Source organism: Bos taurus, chromosome 7 (genome assembly GCF_002263795.3).
Source record: "Bos taurus isolate L1 Dominette 01449 registration number 42190680 breed Hereford chromosome 7, ARS-UCD2.0, whole genome shotgun sequence".
Lineage (NCBI taxonomy): Eukaryota > Metazoa > Chordata > Mammalia > Artiodactyla > Bovidae > Bos > Bos taurus.
In genome coordinates, this window is record NC_037334.1 from 48389058 (window position 1) to 48405968 (window position 16911).

General features: G+C 41.8%; 1 protein-coding gene across 3 annotated transcripts in view; it reads right to left on the reverse strand.

The window, feature by feature from the left end:
• SPOCK1 (SPARC (osteonectin), cwcv and kazal like domains proteoglycan 1) overlaps positions 1 to 16911 on the reverse strand; it is a 584260-nt gene that overhangs the window by 25274 nt on the left and 542075 nt on the right. For all 3 annotated transcript variants that reach the window (XM_005209367.4, XM_024994095.2, NM_001075500.1), the window contains 2 exons: positions 12173 to 12289; positions 319 to 540 (listed from right to left, as the gene is read on the reverse strand). In XM_005209367.4, coding sequence (XP_005209424.1) covers positions 319 to 540; positions 12173 to 12289 — 339 coding nt within the window. The remainder of the gene's footprint in view (positions 1 to 318; positions 541 to 12172; positions 12290 to 16911) is intronic.

Consider the following 16911-nt stretch of genomic DNA (forward strand, 5'->3'; position numbering starts at 1 on the left):
ACTGACCTTGGAAATTATGTAACAGGTTTCTACACCCACTTTACAGATGGAAAAGCTAAGGCACAAAGGTTAAAAGATTTTCCTAAAAGGAGGACTGGAATAACACATTCCTTGATTATGTTCTTGGGTTTTCTCTACCATGCTGAAAGTTAAGAGAAATGAGCCTTTTCGCGTGCCATCAGATGGAGGAATGTGTTGTTCCCTAGCTGTGTTTTTCTGCCTGCTGCTCCTGTCTGTCTCTCCAGTGCATGATAGATGGCCCTTCCCTACCCAGCATGGCAGCCCTGGCCACTGGGCCCCACTTCCCTCCTGCCTTACCTCCAGGCTTCTGGAAGCAGTAGCACCACTCATTGTTAGAGAGCTTGCCATCCTTGAAGGAATCACAGGAATTGAAGAGAGGCTTGATACAGGGCTCGTACTTATCCAGGTAGATGGCGTTGATCTCTGAATGGTCAAGCAGGAGGTCATAGTTCATATCCAACTTGTTGAACATCCAGCCCAGGGAGTCCTTGCAGATGGGCAGGATACTGGTGTCAAACCCTGCGATGGAAAGGACATGTCTCAGCCTGCTCTCTCCTGCCCTGCGGGCTTCCCAGCTTTCTGTCCCAAAGGGTGCCCCAGGGCCCACCCCTCCCCAGGTATTTTCTCAGCAGCCTTCTACCAGAATATGTGGTGGTGGTTAGTTTTCAAATGAAACAATTTAAAATGCACTAAAATGGAAGTCAGCATTTGAGGAAAGTGTCTTCTAACGGGAATAAATCCCCAGTGCTAATTTATCTGTTATATAAATAGGAGTTTTTGTGTATATAGAGAGTATAGATTCTATCTATACAAAGATATTTGAAATTCATAAATAGGAATTAATCAGACTTGCTTAAAACAAGGGATACCTGAAAGGAAGAGTACAAATATGGTGAGTAAGAGGACTAGTGGATAATACTGCAAACGATGCTTTTATATTGAGGAAAAATTATTTGAAAAACCAAAAGAACCTATTGTGAAAAGGATGGCAGTGAAATGAAACTAGGTGGCACAATCCAGAAGCAGTGACTATATCTCAAAGGACTGTTCAATCCAAAAGGCTGAACATTAATGGGAAAACAAGCCAGACACCTGCCTCTGTTCTCCATTTTTTCTTTTCTGCAATCCCCTCAAGAGATACATGATATGGAATCCAAATTGACACAGACAATGATTTCTTTCTTATTTCCCAGGTGTGGGGAGGAGGGGTAGTTTTCTTAAAGAATTGTTTCTACAATGGAAACTATATGTACTCAAATAATGACACTTGGCTTAACACTGGGGATATTAAGCCTACTGCAGACAAGCCCCAGAGCAGATATGCCCCCACATCTAAAACTCATCTTTCTTTCAGAATCAAAACCACCAGGCCATTTCAAATTATTCCATAATCTGGATTTCTAAGACTGGTTTTATTTTCCTGAGAAAATGATGAAAGTAGTTCACTTTTGTGTTACTTAAGGCACTCTTCTAAGCATTTTATAGTTGATTAACTCACTGAGTCCTTCTAACAGCTTATGAAATGATGCTTTATCCTCTCTAAAGATTTTTTTTTTTAAGCTCAAGGTTTAAGTTACTTATTCAAGGTCATACAGCTGTGGGGTTGAGATTCAAGCCCAGGTGGCCCAACCTTGAGTCTACATTCTTGGTCCCTCCTCTTCTAGGGCTGCCTCTGCCTTGCATGACATGGAATCCTCCTACCCTGAGGACATCCAGTAGGTTTGGGTGCTAAGCTGAGGGATGAGCAATGCAAGGGGTGATACAGTAACTGTCAGGGAGGCTCCTGATGGGGTTGATTGTCCCTCTGGGGTTCTTACCTATAGCCTGTCATTGGATTCTATGTGTCTCACCAGGAACCCCTGCTTAGCCAGCATGATACAGGACAGAACAAAGCACGCCCACCCTTTAAAGCAGTGTCTTTACAAAAGAGTCTTCACTGTCCAGAGGTCAGTAAACTGTTGCACCTCCTCCTCTGAGCTCTCATGGAAGCCTATGCTTCCCTCCCATTTTCCGTACCTGTAAATTAGACTCTTAGCTATTTGACAGCAAAGACTGTCTTGTTTCCTTCATAGACTCAGCCTGTAGAGGCACACAGGAAGTGCCCAATGGAATTTGTTGAGAGAGGTTGTCTAGCTGTTGCAAAGTTTAGCACCTTCCAATATAAAAATCCTTCCATTTTTAAATTTATTCTTTTTGATATCTTAAAACACATCTTAGAAAAATACCCCTTCTCAAGAAGAGATACTGTGGGACATAATCAGGCCTCTTCTTTAACTGAAGGTCATGACTGGACAGTCTCTATGTTGATGATGTCCTCAGGGGCAACTGAATAAAGGAATAATTTACTCTGACACTAAATGGCTCCACACTTTTGTACAGAATAATTTATGTGATATTCATCCATGTTAGAGGATATTACCATTTTAATACATGGGAAAGGGAAACTTAATTTTTTAATGTTCCCAGAACTCTGAGAACTTCTTTACAAATGTTTATCACCAAATTTTCTTCTTGGAAAACATGAATCATGGGTAAAAAAATGTACATCTATGCTAAGTTCAGTTGTGGGGGTTTTGTTTTTTGTTTTTGAGCTATACATTATATAATTTAGAATCAATCACTCTTTGGTTGTAATAAAATGTAAGCAAGTTGATCTTTAAACTTTTTTGGCACCTTGATATTGAAAGCAGACTAATGTCATCTAGACCTCAAGGAAAAATCAAAAGAAACTAAATCCTGACATCATTAGAGCTGGCCATTTTGCATATATATGTTCAAAGGATGTGTGCCCATGATATATCAGAAACATCATGCTGGTACTTGTTTAAATTTCTTCACAGTCCAGTGTATAGTAGTGCACAGTCCAGTGTACATCCAATGTATGTCCAGTGTACATACAGTATGTACAATCCAGTGTACTGTATACAGTGGTGTACAGTCCAGCACACATCTAGGGCACAGCTGGTGCATAGCTGAAACACAGCTGGCCACATCTGGCATACAGCCCAAATGCACATCTGGAACACAGCTGGACACATCTGGCACACAGCTGAACACAGCTGGAATACAGCTGGAACACAGCTGGACCACATCTGGCACACAGCTGGACACATCTGGCACACAGCTGGATACATCTGGACTACAGCTGGAACACAGCTGGACATATCTGGCACATAGCCCAAATGCACATCTGGAACACAGCTGGACACATCTGGTGCACAGTTCAAATGCACATCTGGTGTAGAGTCCAGTGTACACCTGGTGTACAGTCCAAGGGCACATCCCACTGTGCAATGTACAGTCCAGTGTATGTCCAGTGTACGTCCAGTGTACACCAGTGTGTGTCTAGTGTACAGTCCAGTGTCTGTCAGTGTATAGTGTATATTAAGTGTATAGTCCAGTGCACATCCAGTGTACAATCTATACACTGTAGTGTATGTCCAATGTCTTTGTGCTTGTCTTCTCCATATTCACAAAATTCTATGGTTCTTATAGTCATTCTTAAAAGAAATGGCAATGAACAAGTAGTCAGTAGGTTCAAAGAAGCCAGAATAAAAGGAACAAAATTTAAGTGAATTGAAAATTGTATTGCTTGACACTGAATTCAGGTCAGTGATGTGCAAGAGCAAGTTACTGAACTTCTCTGTATATGTTTCTCATTTTCTTCAGCTGTATTGTAAAAATGTTAGCCACCCCTCTTTAGACTTACAGTTTTTAGTAATAATTTCTTGATCTCTCAAGAATGTGAGTCAAGAAGAGCCGAAGGAAACATGACAGTCCAACGTAATGTGCTAGCCTTCATTTCTCTGTTGTCGTCTGATTGGTTGGTGAGATCTGAGTTGTTCTTAATTTGCTAAGTCATTTTTTCCACTGTTCTAACTAGCTATCATGTCAATCTTTCCATTTCAGTTGCTGCTTTAAGGTCTAAAGCTGTGGGAAAGGAAGGACTAGTAAACCCATTTATGAACATGATTCCTGACCGCCATCGGTCCTTCCTCTTCATAGCTTTTTGGGCCAGAGCCCATTTCCCCATTTTAGGGATAAGTCTGGAACAGCAACTGCTGGCACCCCAGGATCGTGTCTCCATCCCAGAATTCTGGGAAATTTTAATATTGCTTACTGACCACCAAAAAGAAGTGCCAAACTGGTTGGGCAATAGGCTAAAGTCAAGCCCACCCACACCTATTTGTAAGGCTCTAGAAGAGAGGTATCTGCATCTGCTCTCCAGGGATGCAGGGGGAACAGACTAGCCCTTCTGGTTGGTTGGCCCCAAACTCATGGGACTTCTAGGGTTGCATGGTTTCCCCTTCAGAACTCCTGTGCTGACAATGTCTCTCCCTCCTGTGCCTCATGGACGAATGCAGTGTCCTTCCTTTATATCTCCAACTGTTTCAGAACATCACACCTAAAAACCTCTTCAGGGACTCAATTTGCTTGTGGCCAAGGGCAGGCATTTTGCAGGCTCACTGGCTGTCAGCAGAAGGAGTCTCCTGGGACTGGAGGCTATGAGGAGCAGCTCTTTCATATCAATCTGCTCTTCACTGAAAGGTTATACAGAAAGCCCAGTGGTTCAGCCACTCCTGGAAGATCCCTGGGAAAAGCTTCCCACTGTCCACAACTCCCAAGGAACCTTTGACATGAATGGGAAGAATCTTACATACCTCTTCACACTCACACAACCACCAGGACCCTCTCTTTGGATATATAGCATATGCTTCCCAGAATCGACCTTTCCCTTAATTGGTAAAAATTCCAACCTGGTGAGTGAATTGTCCTCTAGATCAACATTCTCTAGGTGGCTGTGAACAGCAAAGAATAACCCTGAAATTATGAAGAATATTCTGATTTGGGCTGAAGACCAGATGCTGGTTAGACTCTGGGTCCCAGCAGTTACCAGTGTCACTTCTTACTCACTTAGCTCAATCCAGGAGCATTACATTCAGAAATCCTGTCAACATAAGTGTGACATCAGGGATGGGGTGAAATACTCTCTGCTTTAAATAACATGTGTTTTTATATTTTTACAAATCAATAAAAATCACTACACAGAAAAAGCTGTGCCAAAGCTCCATGTATCTTGACAACTGTGTTATTGAGTCAGCCCTTCTGTACCAACTGGCCATAGTGTAGAGAAGTGCCCCACTAGTGGCCTGTGGGTTAGAGGCAGTGAGAGGCTCCACCAAAGTGCAAACACACAGACCTAACCCCCCGTTTGCTCTCCGGCTTATGGAGAGGTTTGGAGTATGGTCTTGAGCCACTTTGGTGATGGTGGAGGGAATGCTTGTCAGGTAGTCTATCTCTGGAAAACAAAATGCAGTCTCACTAAAGTCCAAAAGCCCAAGATATCAAAGATGTTTGCTACCATGTTGCTTATAATAGCTGAACATTAGGAGCAACTTCAAAGCTCCCAAATAAAGGTCTAATTACATGAATTATGTTATATCAATATATTGAGATTTTATGTCATGTCTACAAAGCAGAATACTACTCAACTATATAGAAAGATAGTCATAGTGTATTGCTGAACGATAAGGCCATAAAACAGTCTGTAAAGTGTGCATGTGTATACATACACACAGAAATATAGTTTTTTCTATGTGACAAGGAAAAAAAATGGAAGAATATGCCATGCCAGGAGAGCTTAAAGCTATGAAAATGGTGTGGTTCTATATATTTCTTAATTGAAATATCAGTCAATTCAGTCACTCAGTTGTGTCCAACTCTTTGTGACTCCATGGACTGCAGCACGCCAGGCCTCTCTGTCCATCACCAAATTTGCTTAAACTCATGTCCATTGTGTCAGTGATGCCATCCAACCATTTCATCCTCTGTCATCCCCTTCTCTTCCTGCCTTCAATCTTTCCCAGCATCAGATTCTTATCCAGAGAGTCAGTTCTCTGCATCAGGTGGCCAAAATATTGGAGCTTCAGCTTCAGCATCAGTCCTTCCAATGAATATTCAGGACTGATTTCCTTTAGGATTGACTGGTTGGATCTCCTTGCAGTCCAAGAGACTCTCAAGAGTCATCTCCAACGCCAAAGTTCAAAAGCATCAGTTCTTCATGGCTCAGCTTTCTTTTTATAGTCCAACTCTCACATCTATACAAGACTACTTGAAAAAACATAGCTTTGACTAGATGGACATTTGTAGGCAATGTAATGTCTCTGCTTTTTAATATGCTGTCTAGGTTCGTCATAGCTTTTCTCCCAAGGAGCAAATATCTTTGAATTTCATGGCTGCAGTCACCATCTGCAGTGATTTTGGATCCCCCCAAAATAAAGTCTCTCACTGTTTCCATTGTTTCCCTATCTATTTGCCAAGAAGTGATGGGGCTGGATGCCAAGATGTTAGTTTTCTGAAGGTTGAGTTTTAACCCAACTTTTTCACTCTCCTCTTTCACTTTCATCAAGAGGCTCTTTAGTTCTTCTTCACTTTCTGCCATAAGGGTGGTGTCATCTGCGTATCTGAGGTTATTGATATTTTTTTCTGGCAGTCTTTATTCCAGCTTGTGCTTCATCCAGCCTGGCATTTTGCTTAATATACTCTGCATATAAGTTAAATAACCAGGGTGACAATATACAGCCTTGAGATACTCCCTTCCCAATTTGGAACCAGTCTGTTGTTCCACGTCCAGTTCTAACTGTTGCTTCTTGACCTGCATACAGATTTCTCAAGAGGCAGGTCAGGTGGTCTGGTATTCCCATCTCTTGAAGAATTTTCCACAGTTTGTTGAGATCCACATAGTCAAAGGATTTGGCATAGTCAACAAAGCAAAAGTAGATGTTTTTCTGGAACTCTCTTGCTTTTTCAGTGATCTGACAGATGTTGGCAATTTGATCTCTGGTTCCTCTGCCTTTTCTAAATTCAGCTTGAACATCTGGAAGTTCATGGTTCACATACTTTTGAAGCCTGGCTTGGAGAATTTTGAACATTACTTTGCTAGCGTGTGAGATGAGTGCAACTGTGTGGTAGTTTGAGCATTCTTTGGCATTGCCTTTGTTTGGGATTGGAATGAAAACTTACCTTTTCCAGTCCTGCAGCCACTGTTGAGTTTCCAAATTTGCTGGCATATTGAGTGCAGCACTTTCACAGCATCATCTTTTAAGATTTGAAATAGCTCCACTGGAATTCCACCACCTCCACTACCTTTGTTCATAGTGATGCTTCCGAAGGCCCACTTAACTTTGCATTCCAGGTTGTCTGGCTCTAGGTGAGTGATCACACCATCGTGGTTATCTGGGTCATGAAGATCTTTTTTGTATAGTTCTTTTATGTATTCTTGCCACCTCTTCTTAATATCTTCTGCTTCTGTTAGGTCCATGCCATTTCTGTCCTTTATTGTGCCCATGTTTGCATGAAATATTCCCTAGGTATCTCTAATTTTCTTGAAGAGATCTCTAGTCTTTCTCATTCTATTGTTTTCCTCTATTTCTTTGCACTGGTCACTAGAAAGGCTTTCTTATCTGTCCTTGCTATTCTTTGGAACTCTGCATTCAGATGGGTATATCTTTCCTTTTCTCCTTTGCCTTTTGCTTCTCTTCTTAGCTATGTGTAAGGCCTCCTCAGACAACCATTTTGTCTTTTGCATTTATTTTTTTGGGGATGGTCTTTTAATTGAAGACTTATACTTCTTTTAATTGAAGTGTAGGTGATTTACAATATTGTGTTAGTTTCATGTGTACAGCATAGTGTTTTTGCAGATTATACTCCATTCTAGATTATTACAAGAAAATGGCTATAAATCCCTGTGTTGTATATTATTGCCTATCTATTTTATACATGATAGTTTATTATTTTTGTATATTAATATGTACTTAAATGTATTTCCTAAAAATCAGTATTAAATACTAGATAACTTTGCAACCCAACTTAAAAAAATTAAACAAGACCCTTATATATGTTGTCCACCTTGAAACAAGGGACACATACAGACTGAAAGTGAAGGCCTGGAAAAAGATATTCCATGCAAATAGAGACCAAAAGAAAGCAGGAGTAGCAATACTCATATCAGATAAAATAGACTTTAAAACAAAGGCTATGAAAGAGACAAAGATGGATACTACATAATGATCAACAGATCAATCCAAGAAGAAGATATAACAATCATAAGTATATATGCACCCAACATAGGAGCACCACAATATGTAAGACAAATGCTAACAAGTATGAAAGGGGAAATTAACAATAACACAATAATAGTGAGAGACTTTAATGCCCCACTCACACCTATGGATAGATCAACTAAACAGAAAATTAACAAGAAAACACAAACTTTAAATGATACAATGGACCAGTTAGACCTAATTGATATCTATAGGATGTTTCACCCCAAAACAATGAATTTCACCTTTTTCTCAAGTGCACATGGAATCTTCTCCAGGATAGATCACATCCTGGGCCATAAATCTAGCCTTGGTAAATTCAAAAAAACTGAAATCATTCCAAGCATCCTTTCTGACCACAATGCAGTCAGATTAGATGTCAATTACAGGAGAAAAACTATTAAAAATCCAAACATATGGAGGCTGAACAACGTGCTGCTGAATAACCAACAAATCACAGAAGAAATAAAAAATGAAATCTATATATGTACAGAAATGAATGAAAATGAAAACACAACAGCCAAAAACATACGGGACACTGTAAAAGCAGTACTAAGGGGAAGGTTCATAGTGATACAGGCTTACCTCAAGAAACAAGAGAAAAGTCAAATAAATAACCTAACTCTACACCTAAAGCAACTTGAAAAGGAAGAAATTGTGAGCCCCAGGGTTAGTAGAAGGAAAGAAATCGTAAAAATTAGGGCAGAAATCAAGGCAAAAGAAACAAAAGAGACCATAGCAAAAATCAACAAAACCAAAAAAAGCTGGTTCTTTGAGAAGATAAATAAAACTGACAAACCATTAGCCAGACTCATCAAGAAACAAAGGGAGAAAAATCAAATCAACAAAATTAGAAATGAAAATGGAGAGATCAAAACAGATAACACAGAAATAGGATCATAAGAGACTATTATCAGCAACTATATGCGAATAAAATGGACAACATGGAAGAAATGGACAAATTCTTAGGAAAGTACAACTTTCTAAAACTGAACCAGGAAGAAATAGAAAATCTTAACAGACCCATCACAAGCACGGAAATTGAAACATAATCAGAAATCTTCCAACAAACAAAAGCCCAGGACCAGATGGCTTCACAGCTGAATTCTACCAAAAATTCAGAGAAGAACTAACACCTATCCTACTCAAACTGTTCCAGAAAATTGCAGAGGAAGGTAAATTTCCAAACTCATTCTATGAGGCCACCATCACCCTAATATCAAAACCTGACAAACATGCCACAACAAAAAGAAAACTACAGATCAATATCACTGATAAACATAGATGCAAAAATCCTTAACAAAATTCTAGCAAACAAAATCCAACAATATTTAAAAAGATCATACACCATGACCAAGTGGGCTTTATCCCAGGGATGCAAGGATTCTTCAATATCTGCAAATCAATAAATGTAATACACCACATTAACAAATTGAAAAATAAAAACCGTATGATTTTCTCAATAGGTGCATAGAAAGCCTTTGACAAAATTCAACATCCATTTATGATAAAAACCCTCCAGAAAGCAGGCATAGAAGGAACATACCTCAACATAATAAAAGCTATGTATGACAAACCCACAGCAAACATTATCCTCAAAGGTGAAAAATTGAAAGCATTTCCCCTAAGTCAGGAACAAGACAAGGGTGCCCACTTTCACCACTACTATTCAACATAGTTTTGGAAGTTTTGGCCACAGCAATCAGAGCAGAAAAAGAAATAAAAGGAATCCAGATTGGAAAAGTAGAAGTAAAACTCTTGCTGTTTGCAGAGGACATGACCCTTTACATAGAAAACCCTAAAGACTCCACCAGAAAATTACTAGAGCTAATCAATGAATATAGTAATGTTGCAGGATATAAAATTAACACACAGAAATCCCTTGCATTCCTATGCACTAACAATGAGAAAACAGAAAGAGAAATTAAGGAAACAATTCAATTCACCATTGCAATGAAAAGAATAAAATACTTAGGAATATATCTACCTAAAGAAACAAAAGACCTATATATAGAAAACTATAAAACACTGGTGACAGAAATCAAAGAGGACACTAATAGATGGAGAAATATACTGTGTTCATGGATCGGAAGAATCAATATAGTGAAAATGAGTATATTACCCAAACCAATCTAGGGATAGGATTCAATGCAATCCCTATCAAGCTACCAACAATATTTTTCAGAGGACTAGAACAAATAATTTCACAATTTGTATGGAAATACAAAAAACCTCGAATAGCCAAAGCAATCCTGAGAAAGAAGAATGGAACTGGAGGAATCAACCTGCCTGACTTCAGTCTCTACTACAAAGCCACAGTCATCAAGACAGCATGGTACTGGCACAAAGACAGAAATATAGATCAATGGAACAAAATAGAAAGCCCAGAGATAAATCCAAACACCTATGGACACCTTATCTTTGACAAAGGAGGCAAGAATATACAATGGAGAGAAAAAAAAATCAATCTCTTTAACAAGTGGTGCTGGGAAAACTGGTCAACTACTTGTAAAATAATGAAACTAGAACACTTTCTAACACCATACACAAAAATAAACTCAAAATGGATTAAAGATCTAAATGTAAGACCAGAAACCATTAAACTCCTAGAGGAAAACATAGGCAAAACACTCTCTGACATAAATCACAGCAGGATCCTCTATGACCCACCTCCCAGAGTAATGGAAATAAAAGCAAAAATAAACAAATGGGACCTAATTAAAATTAAAAGCTTCTGCACAACAAAGGAAACTATAAGCAAGGTGAAAAGACAGCCTTGAGAATGAGAGAAAATAATAGCAAACAAAGCAATGGGCAAAGAATTAATCTCAAAAATATACAAGCAACTCCTTTAGCTCAATTCCAGAAAAATAAAAGACCCAATCAAAAAGTGGGCCAGAGAATCAAACAGACATTTCTCCAAAGAAGACATACAGATGGCTAACAAACACATGAAAAGATGCTCAACATCACTCATTATCAGAGAAGTGCATATCAAAACCACAATGAGGTACCATTTCACACCAGTCAGAATGGCTGCTTCCAAAAGTCTACAAGCAATAAATGCTGGAGAGGATGTGGAGAAAAGGGAATCCTCTTATACTGTTGGTGGGAATGCAAACTAGTATAGCCACTATGGAGAACAGTGTGGAGATTCCTTAAAGAACTGGAAATAGAACTGCCTTATGACCAAGCAATCCCACTGCTGGGCATACACACTGAGGAAACCAGAATTGAAAGAGACACGTGTACCCCAATGTTCATCGCAGCACTGTTTATAATAGCCAGGACATGGAAGCAACCTAGATGTCCATTGGCAGATGAATGGATAAGAAAGCTGTGGTACATATACACAATGGAATATTACTCAGCCATTAAAAAGAATACATTTGAATCAGTTCTAATGAGGTGGATGAAACTGGAGCCTATTATACAGTGAAGTAAGTCAGAAAGAAAAACACCAATACAGTATACTAATGCATATATATGGAATTTAGAAAGATGATAATGATAACCCTATATGCGAGATAGCAAAAGAGACACAGATGTATTGAACAGTCTTTTGGACTCTGTGGGAGAGTGTGAGGGTGGGATGATATGGGAGAATGGCACTGAACCATGTAAAATATCATATGTGAAATGAATCACCAGTCCAGGTTTGATGCATGAAACAGGATGCTCGGGGCTGGTGCACTGGGATGACCCAGAGGGAGGGGATGGGGAGGGTGGTGGGAGGGGGGTTCAGGATGGGGAACACATGTACACTCATGGCAGATTCAAGTCAATGTACGGCAAAACCAATACAATATTGTAAAGTAAAATAAATAATTAATTAAAAAAATAAGTGGTTGTATTTTCTTGATTCTAAGGCATTTCCTTGTCCTCCAGTATTTTAATATTTCTGAAATTGCAGTGTGTTTCAAGTCACTGTGTACATTTAAGTTAGTGTTTCTTTTAACAACAGCATCTCAGGGTGGTCAATCAATATCAGTAACTGAAGAAATGTGGTGTTTAAAATGAAATAAACTAGCAAGAGTAAAGTGTCTTACTGCCTTGGGCTGTTTCAGAGCTGGTGGGGTTGATGACCCTGTTTGCATCCTCATGAAGGGCTCCAAACCAGTCCTTGAGTCGGGAAGCAAGGTTTCTCAACTCCTTGTCCGTGCAAGCTGGAGAAAAAGCAGATGGAACAAACATTAAGTCTGTGGGCTCTCTTCCCTCAACAAGCAATGCTCCAAACAGAACTCTCTCTCCAACCAGGATGTAACTCCTTACCCCACTGTGAAAATGCCCCAAAGATGTTGCCTTCACAGGTAAAGAGCGTGACAAAGTGAGAGCTGAGACTCCCAGGCAAGCAGCGCTATGCAAACCTGAACGTGGACTGCCTCTGCACTCTGAAAGCAAGCTGGGGTGGTCTTAGCATCACGTACCAGCCTCCAAAAGCTGTTATGGGTCCTTTTGCTAACCTGATCAAACTTGCTATTGCAGTTTGCCAGAGAAGATCACATTTTCCACTGAACTCATGCCAAGAGATAAACACTTAGGGATAGCTAATGTTCTTAGGGAAAGGCAGCCTGGGATATCAAAAGACCCCAGGATGAGCAACTCTCAATTTTGCATCAGCTCACATGTGGGTTTCGGAGTGTGGCATATTTTGCCGGCCTTTGGACAAACTGATTTGAATTTCCCTTATGGACAGATGGATGCCTCGTCCCTGAAAGAGTCCTTTTCTGCAGCCCATCTTTAACTAACCAGCTCATCTTTTAGGGTATGACAGAGAAAATTTAATGAACACTCCTTCTGAGAACAAGAAACTCCAGATGCTGGATGGGTAGGTGCAGGCTATCTGACAGTCTCAGCAAGAACTAAGACTGGAGGAGAGGAATCCCCAAAGGAGGGACAGTGGCACAGAGAAGGGAGCTGACTTTCCCTTGCTGCCTGATTTTACCCTAATTCTAGGTCCTGAGAATCCTGACAAAGGGTCCAGGCAGTGGGCCTCTAGCAAGAGGCAGAACACCCAGCACTGCATTTAGCAGTTTGCATTGAGAGGGACAGGAATTAGAGACCCAAGGAGATAAAGTCTCAATAAAGAAAAAGTGAAGCCCACCACTGTCACTTTTCCCAAATTCTAAAAGCCAAGCAAGTCACCATTATGACACAGAGCTGCGTTCTGAATGTCTCACGGTGCTGGCAAGATGCAGATGAAGGCTAGAATCTGTCAATGCAGAGGGACCCCAGCGAACACCCAGGCTCTCCACTGGAAGGGACACGGGCAGTGATAAAGGATCTGTGGGTCTCACTCAGACGCCCATCCAGCCTTCACTCGGCTGAGCCCATCAGCCCCCATCTGCCCTGCCAAGGGGTGAATCCTCTCCAGAAGACAACAATACTAGGCAGAGCCTCTCCTCCTGTTTACCTGACTGCATTTAGGAGAGCCCCTCTTTCCTGAGCCTGGGGTTTGGTACTTGATGGAGAACACAGCCCAACTTCCTAAACCTCAGGGAGGAAAGGACTCTCTTGCCCTCCACTTGAGGTGAGGTGGTGAGCAGACCCAGGTGAAGTCTATGCAATCTGACTGCGCTCATGTCTAGCTGCCGTCTTCCTTCTAGTCAGGAGCCACAGCTGAACTCTGTAAAGCGTGGAATGTGTGACCATTGCTTATACCCAGGTCTCTAATGACCTCAAGACAACACCTGGCTTCCAACAACCAGAACATGATTGTATCTGAAAACACCAGCCAGGAAGTGGCACTGAGGACTGTCTGGAGAGGCAATGGAGTATTTGAGCTCTGGGATGTTGCTGCCTGGTGTGAATCCCAGCTCGACCACTGACTTGCTGGGTGACTCAAACCAGCCACTTAAACCCTCAGCGCCTCCATTTCATCATATCTGTAAACTCAAGGTATCATTATGTGACTATGAAATAGACAAGGTATGTAGCATGCTGAGGAAAACACCTGGTATACAGTAATTACTCAGCATGTGCCAGCTATGATTTTTATTACCTCTACTATTATTTTTATTTTAAAATTGATGATATATAGGTAAGTGTAGAGCAGCTGTCACAGCATTCAGAAAACTAGTAAGAAAATATACTAGCTAAGTTGCTTCAGTCATGTTCAACTCTGCAAAACTATGGACTGTAGACTGCCAGGCTCCTCTGTCTGTGGGTTCCCAGGCAAGAATACTGGAGTGGGTTGCCATGCCCTTCTCCAGGGGATCTTCCCGACCCAGGGATTAAACCTGTGTGTTTATGTCTCCTGCACTGGCAGCCAGGTTCTTTACCGCTAGCACCACCTGGGAAGCCCAAAGACAAAGACAGCTAAACACAATTGGCTTTGGACACACAACTGGCTTCGGCATACCTCTGTGCTAAACTGGTTTTGGCACACACAGATACCTCTGCTATCCAGTAGAATTGCCGTGAGCCACAGGTGACTATTTTCCTTTAAATTGATGAAAATGAAATAAAAGTTAAAATTTAGTTCTTCATTTGCACCCATCCCATTCCAAGTTGCTCAGTAGTCATATGTAGCTAGTGAATGACTCCATCTGGGACAACACAGATACACAGTATTTCCATTGTGGCAGAACATTGTATAACGAGCCCTGGATGAAGCTAGCCACCTTTGGGATTTCCAGCCTTTGCAGGTCCATCGTGATATCCTGACATGTAAGTCTGTGCCTTCAGCCCTTCCCCTCATTCCTTAGCAATGAGCTGAGGAAGGAGATCACGTGCTCACTCAAGCTGGGGACCAGCATCCCATGTTGAACCACGTGCACAGAAAGGAGGAGGAGGAGCTTGTGCTGACAGTGGTGATGCTCATCTCTGCCAGGTACCAGTACCAACCCTTGGGAGAAGCCTCCACTAACAACAGCCCCATTTCAGAGCCTCTGGGGAATAGAAGGCTCTCTTTTCTAAATTTTCGGACTTTGCACATCTCTAAACAGGAGAGGCCGTGGTCTGTTTTTCCAAGGAGAATGGGATATAGGCTCTATAGTCAATCTCAAGTTTGCAAATGGAAAATTAATAGCATCTATTTCTTCCTGATTGCCATGCACACTGTCTATTCTAAATGTTCTTTGAGCAGAGAAAATTGCCAAGTCAACTTGCAAAGGAAATGAATCCCCATCTCATGCTGCAGGATGAATTAGTCATGTATAACTAAACCCTGACAGATGTGCAGGTAATCTATATCTTGAGAAGACTGAATTTCCCACCAGCTTCTCAAAGTATGCAGGCTTTGGGTGGCTGATCAAGTCAGGGACTGGAGTCTTGAAGGAGCAAACCTGTCACTTGGGGAGAAGTCCTCAAGCAGGATGGCACTGGCCTGGGTAGAGAGAGATCAAAAGCCGAATGGAGATAGGAGGCATTCAATTACTGGGCCCTATTCATGCATAGTGTCCTCAACCGAACAGTCCTTATAAGGAGCAAATCAGGCACAGTCTGCCTGGGGCCAGATATATCCCAGAGGAATAAAATATTCAGAGACGATGGCACACAGAGAGCTATTTGCTCAGATTCGGTATTCTAGCCACAATGCAGCCCATCTCCTATGGGAGAAAAGTGCTTGCCTTTTAAGGTGCCTCTTATAGCCCCCGAAAAAGGCAGGAGAGGAGGATTAATGCTCCAGAAATAGGGGCCCTGACGGGTGCCTCCCATACACTTGGTTCCTTCCTTGGGAAAAGACACTTCTGTGTGGAGAAAACCATAAAACCACATTTAAATCACACTCTGCCCAGAGGTGGGCCAACCCTTATGATTTCTAGAGGGCTGTCTGGTAGTCTCTCCTGGTGAGAGAAGCAAGGTTCTCAGGCCACCAGCATCCGATCATCAGAGGGGAAGATGCCGCTGTCTTGGGAGAGGATCTGGCCAAGTCGCAAAGACCAGGACCGTGTCCCCATCCACTGCCATATTTCCTGAATGGTGGGCGCAGCCAGCGCTCTGCCCTCCATGCTCCATTCTCTTCCCTTTCACTCCCAACCCTGGCTTTAGCTAACTTTTAATTGCTTTCATTCTCCTACTCATCTCTGCCCAACATCCTCTTCTGCAATCTTTCCATATCCACCTTCTTATTTCTACAGGTTACTCTCTTTCTTCCATGATCTCAATCTGTCCAGCATGGCTAGTGTTGGCAGCATCTCTGAGATCGACTGACCCCCAATCTCTGCCTCCTCCTAGAATCAGAGTGCGGCCCTGCCCAGCACTCATAACCACAGGGCAGACACCCAGGACTGCCTGTCCTGACTCCCACCAAAGTCCCCTGCTTCTTGCTATCTCCGCTGCCAGCCCAGGCACCACTGAGACCTCCCACCAAGTCAAGGCTCCCTGGTCTTGCTCCCCACTTTCCCTTTGCCATCCAGCAGCCAAAGTGATCTTTCCAAAAGGGAAATTTGATTAAGTCACTTTCCCACTTAGCTACTCCACAGGGCCTCAATTGCTCTGCACAAGCCCACCTAGACTCCTTAATGTGATCCCAGTGGCCTCTGCTTCCAACTCTTTTTGCTCCTCCTGGGCCTTGAGGCTCTGAGCTGTCTTTTGCACACACTGTTCTGATGGAACATGTTTCTTCTCTTTGTCTTGCTAATGCTTATCTTCTGTCAGATCTCTGCTTTAAAGCATACCTGTAACTTCCAGCTCAGTGTCCATCTTCCCTTCTAAATCATAGCAACATAAAACACGCCCCGAGGCTGGCTTGCCCCAAGGCTCAGCTCTTGGAGCCCAGCACCTAATGCAGTCAGTTCCTGGCATAAAGAATGCTCCCAATGAGTACTTATTAACTGGGCATAAC